General features: G+C 36.6%; 1 protein-coding gene and 1 pseudogene across 1 annotated transcript; both read right to left on the minus strand.

Moving 5' to 3' along the window:
- Positions 1 to 4,473: 4,473 nt before the first annotated feature.
- LOC130735914 (uncharacterized) lies at positions 4,474 to 5,191 on the minus strand. The gene is made up of 3 exons (XM_057587785.1): positions 5,101 to 5,191; positions 4,716 to 5,012; positions 4,474 to 4,613 (listed from the first exon to the last, which is right to left on the minus strand). Exons 1-3 carry the CDS (start codon positions 5,189 to 5,191, stop codon positions 4,474 to 4,476), a joined length of 528 nt encoding a protein of 175 aa, XP_057443768.1.
- Positions 5,192 to 10,507: 5,316 nt separating this feature from the next.
- LOC130735915 (uncharacterized) lies at positions 10,508 to 12,908 on the minus strand (annotated as a pseudogene).
- Positions 12,909 to 15,799: the final 2,891 nt, after the last annotated feature.

Genomic DNA, 15,799 nt, shown 5'->3' on the forward strand with positions numbered 1-15,799 from the left:
GAGCCTATTCAACCAGAACCTGAACCCGAACAATCAGTGTCTAACCAATCCTCGGTTAGATCACCCCATCCTCTGGTTGAAACTTCAGACCCTCACCTTGGAACCTCTGAACCCAATACTCAAATGATTAACATTGGTTCTCCACAAGGTGCCTCTGAAGCTCATAGCAGCAATCACCCAGCCTCTCCTGAAACCAACCTCTCCATAATTCCTTATACTCACCTCCAACCCACATCTCTCTCTGAGTGCATCAATATTTTCTATCATGAAGCCTCTTTGAGGCTCCGCAATGTGCACGGTCAGACTGACCTCAGTGAGAATGCTGAACGTGTGGCTGATGAGTGGAACAATCTGGGCACTTGGCTGGTGGCTCAAGTTCCAATTATGATGCAGCTCCTGCATACAGAGGGAAGTCAGAGGATTGAGGCTGCCAAGCAAAGGTTTGCTCGAAGGGTGGCTCTTCATGAACAAGAACAGAGACACAAGCTTCTTGAAGCTATTGAAGAAGCCAAGAGAAAGAAAGCTCAAGCAGAAGAAGCTGCACGTCAAGCAGCAGCTCAAGCTGAACAAGCCAGACTAGAGGCAGAGCGACTTGAAGCTGAGGCTGAAGCTCTTAGATGCCAAGCACTTGCACCAGTTGTGTTTACTCCTGCTACTTCTGCTTCCATTCCAGATTCTCAAGCTGCTCAGAATGTTCCTTCCGGTTCTGCTCAGTCCAGCTCATCCAGACTCGACATCATGGAACAGCGTCTTGACATTCATGAATCCATGCTCATTGAGATGAAGCACATGATGATGGAACTTCTGTGACGAACTGATAAACCCTAATTTAGGATCTCTTCGTTTTTCTTTTTCTTTAACGTTGTTTTATTTTTGGTTAAACTCTGTTTCTTTTTATTTATTTATTCTACTTTATTCGTTTGTGATTCTATATGTATATATATATATTTGTGTCACATATGTTTGCAAAAATCTTTTTATTCATCATTTCTTTATGTTTACATCATACATTCTTTCCCTAAAATCTAGAATGGAGGATCCCTCCTCATTCTTCTGCACTCCTGGCGCTGCTCTGACCTATCCTTCTCCAGACGCTCCAGTGCATGCTGGATGTTGTTGAGCCTGTCCTTTAGCTCATCCCTCTCCAGAATCTCTTCTGCAGTCTTGAGCTTCTCTTCCAAACTTTCTTTTTCTTCCAGCAGCTTGAGTTCAAGCCGGCTGAGTTCTTGCACCTCCTCCACGAAGGCAAGAAATTCCCTCAGGTCTCTCTTCACCTCTGGACGCAGGTCCTCTTCCAGCAGTGTCTGTGTCAGCTCCGCGATGGTCGTTGTACCCTCTGGATGCCTGATGTTCAGGAACAAGTCCTCCTCAAAGGCCTTCTTCCTCAGCTCTTCTAGTGCTACGATGTATGATGCCATTTTTTTTCCTTACTGAAAATTGTTCGAGGTGTGAAGCTTACCTTTCTCTCCAACGCTTTATATAGGCTTCACTTTCTCTCTGAAAGTTAATGCTCCTACGGTTTCTCGAGTTAAGTTCTTGGTAACTGACCCTTCTCTTTACTCACTTGACCGGTGGTAAACGTTCTTCTCTTGCATTAACTCTTCTATTTATTTCGCCTAACTCTGATTCTTGCATCGTTTTCATTTCCTTTAAACTTAGACCTTCTCTAAGGGGGAGTACCTTGTACTTCAAGCTAAGTTTTTCACACCCCAAGCTTTTTGCTTATGACAAAAAGGGGGAGTAAACCCAGTTTTTGATGTGTAAGATGTGTTAGTGTGATTTATTTTTCTTTTGGAGATTTTAAGAGTTCCACCTTCATGACCATAGATGTGTCACTGGGCAAATACAAGGAATACATTTCACTTCTTCTGAAGTGATTATAAGTTGACTCTGATACCCAAGACTCTGATACCTTGTCCATGACTCTGATTACTTATGCGCTCTGATTACTCGATTTTCATCTATGTCATAAGTTTTTCACTCTGAACTCTTATATTATTTAGCTTAGAATCTAGACTTTACTAACGTTTTCATCAAGTATTAGATTCAGGGGGAGCTAAGCTCAGAATCAAGCAGTGACTTGAATTCAGAATGAGCAAGATAAACTATTCACATCAGGATAAGTCTTATTCTATATCTCTAAACTCTGAGTGAATTCAGTTTAATGTTTAAGAATTGTTCATCAAAAATCTTAGTTTTGTCATCATCAAAAAGGGGGAGATTGTAAGATCAAGTTTTGATCTAGTAGTACAACTCTATGTTTTGATGATTACAAGTTAACCTTTTGATATTAACAATTGTGGTACTCTAACGTGTTTTTCTGAGTGTGCTATTTGCAGGTTCTGACCTCAACTCAATCTCACACAAATCAGAAGCACTGTGTATAAAGAGTGACCCAAGCAACGCTTTCGCATTCACCATGTTCAGTATGAACAGTGGAAAAGCTTCAGAAGTTCTGAAGTTATACAAACTCTGATGTGGACTCAGTCACTAGAAGTTCTGAAGATCCAGAAAGTCTGATAACCAAGAAACACTGAAGGCTCAGATGTTCTGATGGTGTAGAAGACTCTGAGATCCAGAAGCTGAATAGTGGAAACTCTGAAGTCCAGAAGCAAGAAACTCTGAAGGCCATGTTCTTCCCTCTGAGTTCAGAATCAGAAGATACAATGGTCAGAGGATCTGTGCTTTCCCTCTGACTCTGATCAACCGGCTTCACAAGTTCCAATATGAAGCATTCCCCTGATCAGAAGTCTCCTAGGTTTAAAGGTCGCGTCGCTATCCAAGTACAAAAGCTACTGTACCTTCCTGACGACCTACCTAACGTTCTCAGCCACAGCAGAAGCTGGATTTTCCAGAACTGCCCTCCAACGGTAGCATTTCCCATGCATCGCTCAACCCTAATCCTTGGAGTATATAAAGAGGCTGAAGACTGAAAGAAACGGAAAGAAGCATTCACATACGCAAGACATATTCAAAAATCTTCTAAGTTTTCTTTCATCTGAAATTCATTGAGTTTACTATTAGCTTTTTAGAAGCAAATCTCTTGTAAACAATTCTTTGATAAACAGTTTGTTTAGTTCCTTTAGGAGATCAAGGTTGATCGGATCCTAGAGAAGACTAAGAGAGTGAATCTTAGTGTGAGCTAAGTCAGTGTAATTGTTAGTCACTTGTAGGTTTCAAGTGCAGTTGTAACTCTTACCTGATTAGTGGATTGCCTTCATTCTAAGAAGGAAGAAATCACCTTAACGGGTGGACTGGAGTAGCTTGAGTGATTTATCAAGTGAACCAGGATAAAATCCTTGTGTGCTTTTCTATCTCTTATCTTTAGCACTTAAGTTCTCGAAAGATTTGTCAAAATCTTTAAGGTGGAAGTTTTATACTGAAAACGTTATTCAAACCCCCCCTTTCTACCGTTTTTCATACCTTCAGTAGGGTGTTAGTACCTTGTCTATGCGTAATCGACTCCCAGATCCAACTATGATTGCGAAGATCGAATCTTTACAGATTTTTTGACGTTTTCCCGCTTTAAAAATGTTGGTGGCGACTCTTCTGAATTCTAAACAATTTAGCATCGTCCCGCCGTGACCCACGTTGCGACAATGGTCATCCTAGGACGGTGCACAAAATGACATGACCTCCAAATCTCTTTACCGTCAATCTTTTTCCATTACACAATTCGTTGGGCTGATCGATATATCTCAGTAATATTACCGGGACTCCAATTTTCAAAGTCAACTTATGTGGAGGCAGCCCTGAACAACTATCACATTCAATACCTCAAGGGAAAATGTATCCAACTCACTCTCAACATTGTCATCTTCTTTAAATATTGAATCAAAGCTCAAATAATTCCTTTCTTCTCCGATACCCGCAACATCATGTAATCAGTGACCTTTCCAACTAGTTCAATTGTGAGGGCTAATATAGTTCTTTTAGTCTGATTTAGACATGTTCCGCAACAAGTTAGGGTGAGAATAATTTACTAAGTCTTCAAAACCAGATTCAGAGTTTTTTATAAGGATTTCACCGAGTATTTGTATTTCAGATTCACCATTAATTGGTTGTCCAACTTTTCCATCACCAATAGTCAACAACCATTCTGAAAATTCTGCTATATCTAATGCATTTGAGCATGAAGATCCTTGCAAGAGTCTCATATTGTTGGTCAAACAAAGAACTCGAAAAAAAAGATCATAGATAGGATGAATTTATTGTTGCATTGACGATATCTTTCCTAGATGCCCTTGGAATAAGAGGTAATATTGTCCTAAAATCATCGCCCAAAACCACAACTATTCCTCCAGATGGAAACTTGGAGTCAATTCTTGGGGTGAACCTCAAAATGTCTCTCAAGAACTTATCAAAGCCTCGTAAACCATTTACTCATCAAATGGAAACTTTGACTCATATCCTGGGGTAAACCTCAAAAAGTCTCTCAAACACTTATCCAAAGCCTCGTTAACCATTTACTCATCATAGGAGCTTTTCGTCCCAAATTATCAGTTTCATCTTGATGAACAATTTAGCCCGAGGGCTGTTATGCTTTATGTTGCATGTTGAATCCTCAGTTATAGGTATATGATTCTTGATCCTTGAATGTGCCGCCCTTCCTCCTGATAACAACAATGCAGTAATCCCACTTGAAGCCACATTTAGAACAATATCACCTCTTAAGCAAATAGATGTCGATAACGTGTTCTAGACAAAGGTTTTACCCGTCCCATCGTAGCCATATAGGAAGAAAAATCCACATATTTTTCCATACACGACATTACCTATTTTGTCATATGCATGCCTTTGTTCGTTAGCTATTGAAGAGAGACATTGGACCAAGTATTTACGCATTTCCTTTCTATCATAATTCAATTCCTCTATAATCAGTCTTTGATTTGTGTCTTCCACGACAATATCTAAAGGATAAGGCATTGAAGCAAAATCATGTAGACTCCTGCCATTGTTTTGTAGCAGTTTCTCAATCTCAGCAAGTGTTAGATTTTTTTTCTTCTGATCATCTGTTAAATTCAAGCATGCACACATATAAAGTAGATCAGTTTGGCAGGTTATGTGCTCTTTAGAAAGAACCAAAATGAATGAGATTACCTGGGTAATCTAAATGCCCTCTTTGTGTGTAGAGAATATCATCAGAAAGTTCTTGCCAACACTTATCCCAAACCACTTCAAAATTTGACATGTTGTTAGAAATCAACAACACCACAACAATCTTCTAAGTGCTCTCATGATGCCCAGAAGCTCGCTTCCTTTATTGCCAATACAAATTCTATATCATCTTGTAGGAAACCAAGAGCATAACACACATCCTTAAAATTATTGCAGGTCACTTCATTCATAGTCGAAATATCTTTATAACTCATGCAATTTTTGAACATTCAAAAGAAGCCTTAAATAATAGTCTTCACTGCATGATGAAGGCACATGTGTAATTCTACCAATTGAGAAACCCTATTTTCTAGGACGTCATTCTCTTGTATCATCTTTCCAAACAAATTTGATGGAGGTATTTTGAATAAGTAATGTCTTGCCCCACTGCATAAATTTGATTAGCCTCCATCCAACCCAAAAACTTGTTTTTCTTAATGCTGGCTTTGTCAATTGCGTCCTGAACCTTCTCATTGTCATTGTACACAATGCTCTATTCACCTAGACGATGGAATGACAGCCTCGCAAGTGGAGGTTCTCTATAATGGGCTTCAAACCCAAATAATGTCCAAGCTTCCTCACATGCAGAGATGTGTCTACTCACATCCAATACTAGTCGAGATACTTGCATATTTGTTTGCTGTAGTTGAAGAATTGTATCTTCACTTTGACCTTGAATACAAATGTCTTTTCTTTAAAGAAAAAAGAAGTTGGTAAATATCTGTAATTGTAAATTTTATAGAAGTACACCTAGATGAGATTACTATGGCAGCATATAAATTGTGAAGTTCAGCCACACTTTTTTTTCAAATAATTTGAAGCCTCACGGTCAAATACGGTGAATGTTGTAGAATTAGTTCCATCAACCACCATTAATTGAATGTTGTAATTGGTAGATTATTTTGTAGTTGAATTAAAAATTGAAGATAAACAAAGCTATTAGTATATGTAATATATGTTTGCATAAGTTTAAAATATACACCTAAATACAACATTATGGCAACCCCTATTGTATTTTCTGCAAAAATATTTCATCTTCATCCCTTACTCCAGTTAAGCAATTCCTCATTGGGTGCGCACAATATAGTCAACTTGTTCTTAAATCAATGTCTTTCACAATTTCATATGTCACAAAATAACCATCTTGAAGAAATTATTATGAAGATCATTAATTCGAAATTTGAAATTCTGAATTTCAAAGATTTAATACAAATTTTAAAAACATATTAGATTAAGAAAGATTTAATACAAATTCAAAATCTATTGGGAGTAAAGACCATAATAATTTTACAATAATGAGCCCATAATAATTTTACAATAATGAATCTAAATAATTTCCTATTTGAAATTCATAATTTCAAATTTAAAATTAACGATATTCATAATCATTTCTTCAGGATGGTTATTTTGTGACATATGAAATTGTGAAAGACTTTGATTTAAGAACAAGTTGGTTATATTGTACGTGCCCAATGAGAAATTTTTAACATGTGTGAGGGATGAAGATGGAAAATATTTTTGCATAAAATGCAACAAGGGTTAATTACCAGAATGCTATATTTAGGTGTCTATTTTAAACTTACGCAAACATATAGTAAATACACTAATAGCTTCGATAATCTTCAATTATTAATACAACTACAAGACAATCTATCAATTACAACATTCAATTAATGGTGGTTGGTGGAACTAATTCTACAACATTCACCGTATTTGACGGTGAGGCTTCAAATTATTTGAAACAAAAGTGCGGCTGAACTTAACAATTTATATGCTGCCAGAGTAATCTCATCTAGGTGTACTTCTATAACATTTACAATTACAGATATTTACCAATTTCTTTTTTCTTTAGGCTAACATGGATGTGTATGCTCAAGAACTTTTCAAAGAAAAGACATTTGTATTTAAGGTCTCACTCAAGGTACAATTCTTCAACTACATCAAACAAATATACAAGTATCTCGATTGGTATTGGATGAGCAGACACATCTCTTCATGTGAGGCAGCTTGGAGATTGTTTGAATTTGAAGTCCATTATAGAGAGCCTCCACTTGTGAGGCTGAAATTCCATCTTCCAGATGAATAGAGCATTGTGTACAATGACAATGAGACGGTTCAGGACGCAATTGAAAAAGCCGACATTAAGAAAAATAAGTTTTTGGGTTGAATGGAGGCTAATCAAATTTATGCAGTGGGGCAAGACATTACTTATTTAAAATACCCCATCAAATTTGTTTGGAAAGATGATACAAGAGAATGACGTCCTAGAAAACATGGTTTCTCAATTGGTAGAATTTCACATGTGCCTCCATCATGCGATGAAGACTATTACTTAAGGCTTTTGAATGTTAAAAAAAATTGCACGAGTTATAAAGATATTCCGACTGTGAATGAAGTGACCTACAATAACTTTAAGGATGCATGTTATGCTCTTGGTTTGCTACAAGATGATATAGAATTTGTAGAGGCAATAAATGAAGGGAGCTTCTAGCCATCAGGGGAGCACCTTAGAAGATTGTTTGTGGTGTTGATTTCTAACATGTCAAATCTTGAAGTGGTTTGGAATAAGTGTTGGCAAGAACTTTCAGATGATATTCTCTACACAAAAAGAAGACATTTAGATTGCCCGGGTAATCTCATTCATTTTAAAATCTGTATTTTTGTAATATGGTAAAATGTGAAACTGAAAATTAATTTATAATTTGTGATTATTTTTTATATAATTTCAAATTTTGTTTTTTTTTTTCTTCTAATATTTGATATATTTTCAATTAGAAATTGAAAATAAAGGTTATACAAACAATTGAAAATTACAATTTAATTAAATTAGATCATATTAAATACTGCGAGTCATGCTTCTATGTTGTGACAAAAAAAGTTGAATGCCATTTTTTCTTGGAGGGAAACTGGATGAATTGAGGGGTGCCACGAGGCATAGACCTTCGTATAAAAAATTTCTTTAGTATACCTTTCTTTAGTATATAATATAGAATATAGATGCCAAATAAGATAAAATATTTAAAGTACTCAATTTTATGAGGTTCCTCCGGTGGATTTGGAAACTATCTCGTTAAAGTACGCTCTAGGCATTCCTTAGTCTTTTGCTTCTCCTTGTAATCTTCCAATGGGTCGAAAAAAAATATTTTAGAAAAAAAATTCAAGGGCAAGAAGTTGAAAATGTTAAACGTGATTGAAGTTGGAATCCAAATTAATATTCAAAAGTCTATTTGTCAAGTTGTATTTTAAACTATATTTATGTTTCAATGAGACAATTATCAAAATTCAACTGTATTTTAAACTATATGAATTTTAGAAAATGTTAAATTTCTACTTACCAAGTACTACTACTATGATGATTAAAACCCATGACCTCCACTAAGTTGATAACATTTCAATATACCTCTTAAAATTATTATTATTTAATCTTCTCAGTAGTTGACAAGTGCCTTATTTACATTTTGTTCATCTAACACATCATCATCGATTGACTCTTTGACTAGAGAGAGTCACATGTTCCTCCTCCTAAAAAAAACCGATCACCATTTTCCCATAATTATGAATGCTCTGAAACCATTCCTATTTTTGGTTGTTTCTCCATTGAGCATCGCTTCTTCTCTGCGTTCTGTTATTTTCTAATTATGTACTTTAGATTGCAACAAAATGACTACGATTTTTCACAACACTTTGTTTCTTCCTTCTTACTCACCCCACCCTCTTCTCTCCGCTTGTTCTCTTTCTCAAAAAAAAAAAAAACCATGGCCAATTCCAGTGTCACCAAAGTGTTTGAATACACTGATAAACACATGTGGCTCTATAATAGTTTAGGCGTGTGGATTTTCAAACTTACGACACTCATTCTGACCCTAAAGTTTACCAAGCACATTGCTGGTGTTTATCTATATAATATTGCCTCCTTCATCAGAATCCTTTTTCTGGCATACATGGCATAGACGACCATGCTTCTGTCAATGCCAAGTGTCATGAGAGCTAAGGTGGAAAACTCCGCTTGTTCTCTTTCTCACAAAAACAACAACCATGGCCAATTCCAGTGTCACCAAAGTGTTTGAATACACTGATAAACACATGTGGCTCTATAATAGTTTCGTGTGGATTTTCAAACTAACGACACTCATTCTGACCCTAAAGTTTACCAAGCACATTGCTGGTGTTTATCTATATAATATTGCCTCCTTCATCAGAATCCTTTTCCTGGCATACATGGCATCGACGACCATGCTTCTGTCAATGCCAAGTGTCATGAGAGCTAAGGTGGAAAACTTATGGTGGTACAAGTTGGGATTCAGGAGTTATTTCAGGGTTGAATCCATCCTTCTCACCATCCTATTGGACAACCTATCACTGCAGAAGAAACAATCTAAAGGTTAAATAGCAACAGTAGTTTTCATGCTTGTGATCAACACCTATATCATGATTGTCGTGATTTGCACAGAGGTGTTTTGCATTGGAAAGAAAGTTATCTTGAATCCTTCATCTCTAAGATTCATGTTCATTTTGTTATGATATTTTATTCCTTATCTTGAATCTGATTGCATTATTCTCTAATTTTAATCTCTGTTTGTTTAACAAATATTCAAAGAGTATAGAAAAGATGCTACATTTCCCTATGGTAGACCTCTACATACTGTCTTGCTCAAAGATCAAATACGTTATGTTCCTTTGTGTACTAATTATCACATTACGATTTGATTTTGTTTTTGATATGAATATTGCTTTGTTTTTTCATATATTGTTAGGAAAGTCAACTATATTCGATGATTCTTATTGTTATGAGAGTTAATTGTATCTCATGATTCTTGGTGTAAATATGGTAACAATGAAGGTAGTCAAAATCGAGATTCTACTTGGGATCGGGAGGGGAGTAAAAGATCGTAAAAGCGAGATCGTAACACGACTCGTAAGATCCTACTTATTAATAAATAAATATATATATATATATATAAATATATATATATATGCATAAAAATTCATATATATGTAAAATACCAACTCATAACATAGGACATCAAACTAAATAAAAAGTCTTAAATAACCAGCGTTCAAAATAATACAACACTTAATAAAAAGACTACTCCTACATAAGCTAGAAAGCCATAAAAAAGAGTAAAAACAACAATCCAAACAGCTACAGCTACAGAACGGAGAGGAAGCATAAAAAAGATGCATTGATGATAGCAAGCCCTCCAAGAGAGTGTGATGACAGTAGCCAAAACTTGTCAAGCAGAAACAAAGTTCCAGAAAACTACAAAATAACTCCAAATCCAAAGACAACATAATAAATTAACAACTCAAATTAAAGTCTCCATATCCAAAAGTCTTAAGGCATCAAAATCTAATCTAGCAAAACATTCACATTAAAATCTTGATAATCATCTTCCAATGCAGCTTCATCGTCATTTTCTTCACCATCCACATCATCTAGAGGATGTTCACCAACATCTTCTCCAAGTATTTCTCGAATCAAATCATCTTCAGCCTCATTTGTACCATCTTCATTATTGTTTTGCTCCACAATCCACTCATTATCAGATGGGATGTCATCAATAGTTAGTTCATCACTCCTCCTAGCTTGCTTCTTCTTACCCAATTTGGAGTTAGCCATAACAAAGACGACATCATTCATTGTTTGTTGCTTCAATCTATTCCTTCTCTTTGTGTGGACCTAGACAAACATTCAACCCAAGCACAAATAAGCTAAGCACACAAAATGTAATACAAGTCAATTCAAATTCTTATTGAGATCTTACTATTTCGAAAGCACTCCAGTTACGCTCACACCCGGAAGAGCTACATGTCAAGCTTAAGACATGAAGAGCAAACTTTTTAAGCTCTGGAGTTTCATCCCCAAAAAACGTCCACCAATCTATTGGACTCTTATGCATAAACGTTGCCAAAGCCAAAGGTTTGCCAAAATGGCCCTGTTTATTAGTGAAACGAGCCATTTGAACCGCAATCTTGGCTTGCTCTTGAATGTCAGGCAACATCCTTGATATGGCATCAAACAATCCATCTCTAACCTCAAGACCAGTAATAAATCTAGGTGCATAGTGTAACTGAGGATTAAGAAAATAACCAGCAGCATGCAAAGGTCTATGGAGTTGTCTATCCCATCTATCATCAATGATGTTCCACAGAGGCATATAACTAAAGAGCATAAAGAATGGAATTAGTTTCAAGACAACAACATAAAACAATTACATGAATCAATTGAACTTAGATATTAGATGAATGTTACCTGTCCTCGACACATTTGTAAGCCTTTTGCATCTTCTCCTTGGCTTGGTCCATTGCTTCATAGATTTTTCCCATTGGTGGATCCTCAAAATCATCGGAATCAACCAATCGAAGAACTTTCATTAATGGAAATGCACCTTTCAAAACAAAAACAATATTCTTCCAAAATTCCTTATCCAACACCACATCCTCTATAAATCTCCCTTCTTGCGACCTAGCATACGTGGTCGTTTTCCATTCTGCTGAGGTAAACATCCCTACCAAACTACCTCTATTATCATTAAGGCAACCCAATGTCAAATATGAAGTTGCAAAACGAGTAAGCCCTGGTCTCACTATGTCTCTTCCCTTTGTGTGTTGCTGCAATAAAGAAACTAGAGAAGGTCTCCCATAGATAAAAGTTGTAATTTTTCTACCTTTATGAATTGTGTTGGTATGGATGGGAATCTTCTTCTCAAAGTACTCTAACATTAAATCTATACAATGCGTTGCACAAGATGCCTAATATAGCTTCTTCATGGTCTTCATTAATATCTCGTCTGCAGCCTTGTAGTTGGCTGCATTGTCCGTCACCACTTGAACAACGTTGTCCTCCCCAATTTCCTCAACTACATCATCAATCATCTTATAGATCCTTTCAGCTGTTTTGGTAATATAAGACGCATCAATAGACTTCAAGAATACTGTTCCCTTGGGGCTGTTCACTAAAAAATTTATTATTGTCCTTCTCCTTGTGTCGGTCCAGCCATCCGTCATTATGGTACAACCCACTTTCTTTCCATTCAGCCTTGTGTTCTTCTAGCTTAGCATGGGTAAACTTAATCTCCTCCTTCAAGTATTTGACCCTAACTTCATGGTAGGATGGAGGCTTGAACCCCTGGCCATGTTTAGCAACCAAATCAAACATCTCAAGGTACTCTTCACTCCTTGCCACATTAAATGGGATGACATTGTTGTAAAAGAACCTTGAAATTGCTTGGTGTGCTTCATCTTTAATCCCCTTTCTTGAAGATGTTGTTGATGGTGGCTTGAGTGTTAACTGTCTTCCTCTTGAACATGGTTTCGATGTCTTTCCTTTTTTCACCAACTTGCGGTTGGACTTGGGGTTGCTCCTCCTCTTCCTCATACATGGACTTTTTGATCAATTTTTGTTGCAAACCAGCAACTATCAGAAGCATTTCCATCTTGACCTGATCAGTCACAGCAATACAAGGCTCAACATCCTTGTTAGTGCAGGCTAGGTGATGTTTCAACCTATAAACTGCTCGTGTAATAACCTTCTGACAGTATTTGCACTGGATTTTTCTTGAACCATCCACTACAATCCCATGCTTCCATGCTACATCGCTTCTGTTTCCCTTTGCATTCCTAGCCATTGACCTAGACACCACAGGAGGCACAGCACCAGCAGTAGCAGCCACACCTGTGGCAGTAGGTGCAGCACCAGCACCATAGGATGAGCCTCCAACAGCAGGGTTTGGAGCCCCTGTTCCAGACATGGTGTGCAACTTAGAGTAAGGGAGAAGATGAAGCAAAACTTCTGATGGTGAGAGACTGAGAACTGAGAAGTGAGAAGAGGAGAATAACGCAATTACATAGAAAACCCAAAACAGATCGTGCATAATTTGAAATTGAATTTGGATGTTTGAGAGATTTTAGGAATTAATGGTTGAATAACAGATTCGAGGCTGAATCATGGCTGAATCGAGGAGACGGTGGAAGTTACGAAAATTATGGGATTTTAAGCGTTTAACTTACCCGAGTCGCGAATCAGCGGGCGAAACGGGTCAAAAACCATCCATACAACGCAAATCTGGGTTCGCCTCGGCACGTCGATTCCACTAATCTAACGCTCCAGCACGACGATCTCACTCGATTCCATATTTCCGCGCCGGAGGGCGAGATCGAGCACGGCGGTGACCAGCACGTAAGAACATGCGATCTCACGCTCCAACACGCGATTTTGACTACCATGGTAACAATCATATTGGTCATATTAGAATAGCTTGATTGTAGGAATAGGTTGCTGAGTTATAGGAGGAGAATCATTTAATTAGAGATATGTATTTGTGTATATATTGCCTCTATGTTTCTGAATGAAAAACAACCAAAATATTTCCATCTTCTCTTTAAACTTTACATATATGCATATAAGTATTGCTATGTGTTGTTTATACTTCTCTTTAAACTTTACATATATGCATATCAGTACTGCTATGTCTTGTTTATACTTGTTTTGTTTCATGAATCAGAATCAGAAACAATGCCTGAAGATGAGAGCTTAGCAAAGCCTAAAGATGATAGAATGCTAATTCAGCCCAACAACCAAGTTTAGATTTCTTTACATTTACTGGACTATTTCTATTGAACTATTGCCTTTATTTTAACTTGAAAGTGATGAGTTTTAATTTTTTCAAATCTTTCTGATAGAAACAAGCTTGGAAAGTTTTTTATGCTGCTGAATCCCTGACTTGTGCTGTAAACAATGCCTTCACAATCCTGTGGTCTAACTGTTTAGATTCACTTCTAACATACTCAATTTTTCCTGAGAGCTAAGGTGGAAAAATTATGGTGGTACAAGTTGAGATTCAGGAGCTATTTCATGGCTGAATCCATCCTTCTCACCATCCTGGTGGACAACCTATCACTGCAGGGGAAAAAATCTAAGGGTGAAAAAGAAAAATGAGTTTCCATGCTTGTGATCAGCGCCTATATCATGACTGTCGTGATTTGCATAGGGGTGTTTCACATTAGAAGAAAAATTAAGAGTGGTTTTGAAGGCTCCGTTCAGTCAATCCTACTCATCCTATGCTTCACATTTGGCGTGATATATTCTAATGTTTCTGCACATCCCCAAGTGGTCTTATACGTTGGCCTTGTAAATGTTACTCTAATGTTGGTCCTTCCTGAGGTTTGTAGCCATTATTGCTTCAATGGACCTGATTTGGATGCTCAGACCAACAATGAAGAAGCCGACGTTGAAAATCCTGCTACTCAAGGAGATGATCTCACTCTGTCTCAACAACCGCAACCTTAGCCTCTATCTCAAGGAGACAACACTGATGGGGTAGCTTTGCAATATGAACAACCTCAACTCCTGTCTCAAGGGGACAACACTACAAAGCCTGAAGATGAGATGAATATTGGTAAAGAAATGTGTTATAGTCCCCCGTTCCTTTTTAAGTGTCGTTTTAAAAGAAATTTTTTGTTCCTATTTAACTGTCGTTTTGATGTTTTAAGGTCTATTTTGTCAATTATACCCTTACTAGTAAGTGGAAATTAAATTTCCATTACATCAATTCAAAGTCTTGTCTAGTAAGTGGAAATTAAATTCCAATGAAAGTCCCCAAAAGAGCTTTCAAAGTTGCATAGAAAAAGGTGTTAACATTAAAAATTGGAGGGAGGTTATAAATTTTTATTGCTAAGGGAGGGAAGAATGATAAATAGTTTAATGATAAGAGAGAGAGCGGAACAGAAAATTAATTATCCACTATTTAGGTTGGAAAACTTTATAACTTCATGATTAGGATAGAAAAAAGGCTACATTTCCCTATGGTAGACCTCTACATACTCTCTTGCTCAAAGATCAAATACGTTATGTTCCTTTGTGTACTGATTATCACATTATGATTTGATTCTATTTTTGATGTGAATATTGCTTTGTTTTTTCATATATTGTTAGAAAATTCAACTATATTCTATGATTTTTATTGTTATGAGAGTTAATTGTATCCCATGATTCTTGGTGTAAATATGGTAACAATCATATTAGTCATATTAGAATAGCTTGATTGTAGGAATAGAGTGCTGAGTTATAGGAGGAGAATCATTTAGTTAGAGATATGTATTTGTGTATATATTGCCTATATGTTTCTGAATGAAAAACAACCAAATTATTTCCATGTTCTATTTTCACTTTATATATATGCATATCAGTACTGCTATTTCTTGTTTATACTTGTTTTGTTTCTTGAATCAGAATCAGAAACAAAGCCTGAAAATGAGAGCTTAGCGAAGCCTGAAGATGATAGCATGCTATTTCAGCCCAACAACAAAGTTTAGATTTCTTTACATTTACTGGACTATTTACTATTGAACTATTGTTTTTATTTTAACTTGAAAGTGATGAGTTTTAATTTTTTTAAATCTTTCTGATAAAAACAATCTTGGAAAGTTTTTTTTTGTTGCTAGAAAATACTTTAATTTTTATTCACTTAGCACTTGGGTAATCGATTATTAGCTCGTGGCATCGATAAAAACCTAATTAGATGTCTATGTATAATTTTTTTTTTTACATCATTGCTGTGAGGACTTTGGTATGATGAGAGGGGTTAGACAGGGTGACCCTTGGCTCCTTTTCTCTTTCTCGTTATTGCTGAAGGGCTGACAG

The sequence above is a fragment of the Lotus japonicus genome, chromosome 2, assembly GCF_012489685.1.
Source record: "Lotus japonicus ecotype B-129 chromosome 2, LjGifu_v1.2".
In the NCBI taxonomy this organism is placed as follows: domain Eukaryota; kingdom Viridiplantae; phylum Streptophyta; class Magnoliopsida; order Fabales; family Fabaceae; genus Lotus; species Lotus japonicus.

What these genes read in the sequence shown, in the direction of transcription:
- LOC130735914 (XM_057587785.1), bottom strand. Translation starts at nt 5,191, where the DNA reads ATGTCAAATTTTGAAGTGGTTTGGGATAAGTGTTGGCAAGAACTTTCT. An exon ending in AGGGCATTTAGATTACCCAG is followed by an intron (nt 5,013 to 5,100) that starts GTAATCTCATTC and finishes TGAATTTAACAG; the next exon opens with ATGATCAGAAGAAAAAAAAT. An exon ending in ATATGGCTACGATGGGACGG is followed by an intron (nt 4,614 to 4,715) that starts GTAAAACCTTTG and finishes TGTTGTTATCAG; the next exon opens with GAGGAAGGGCGGCACATTCA.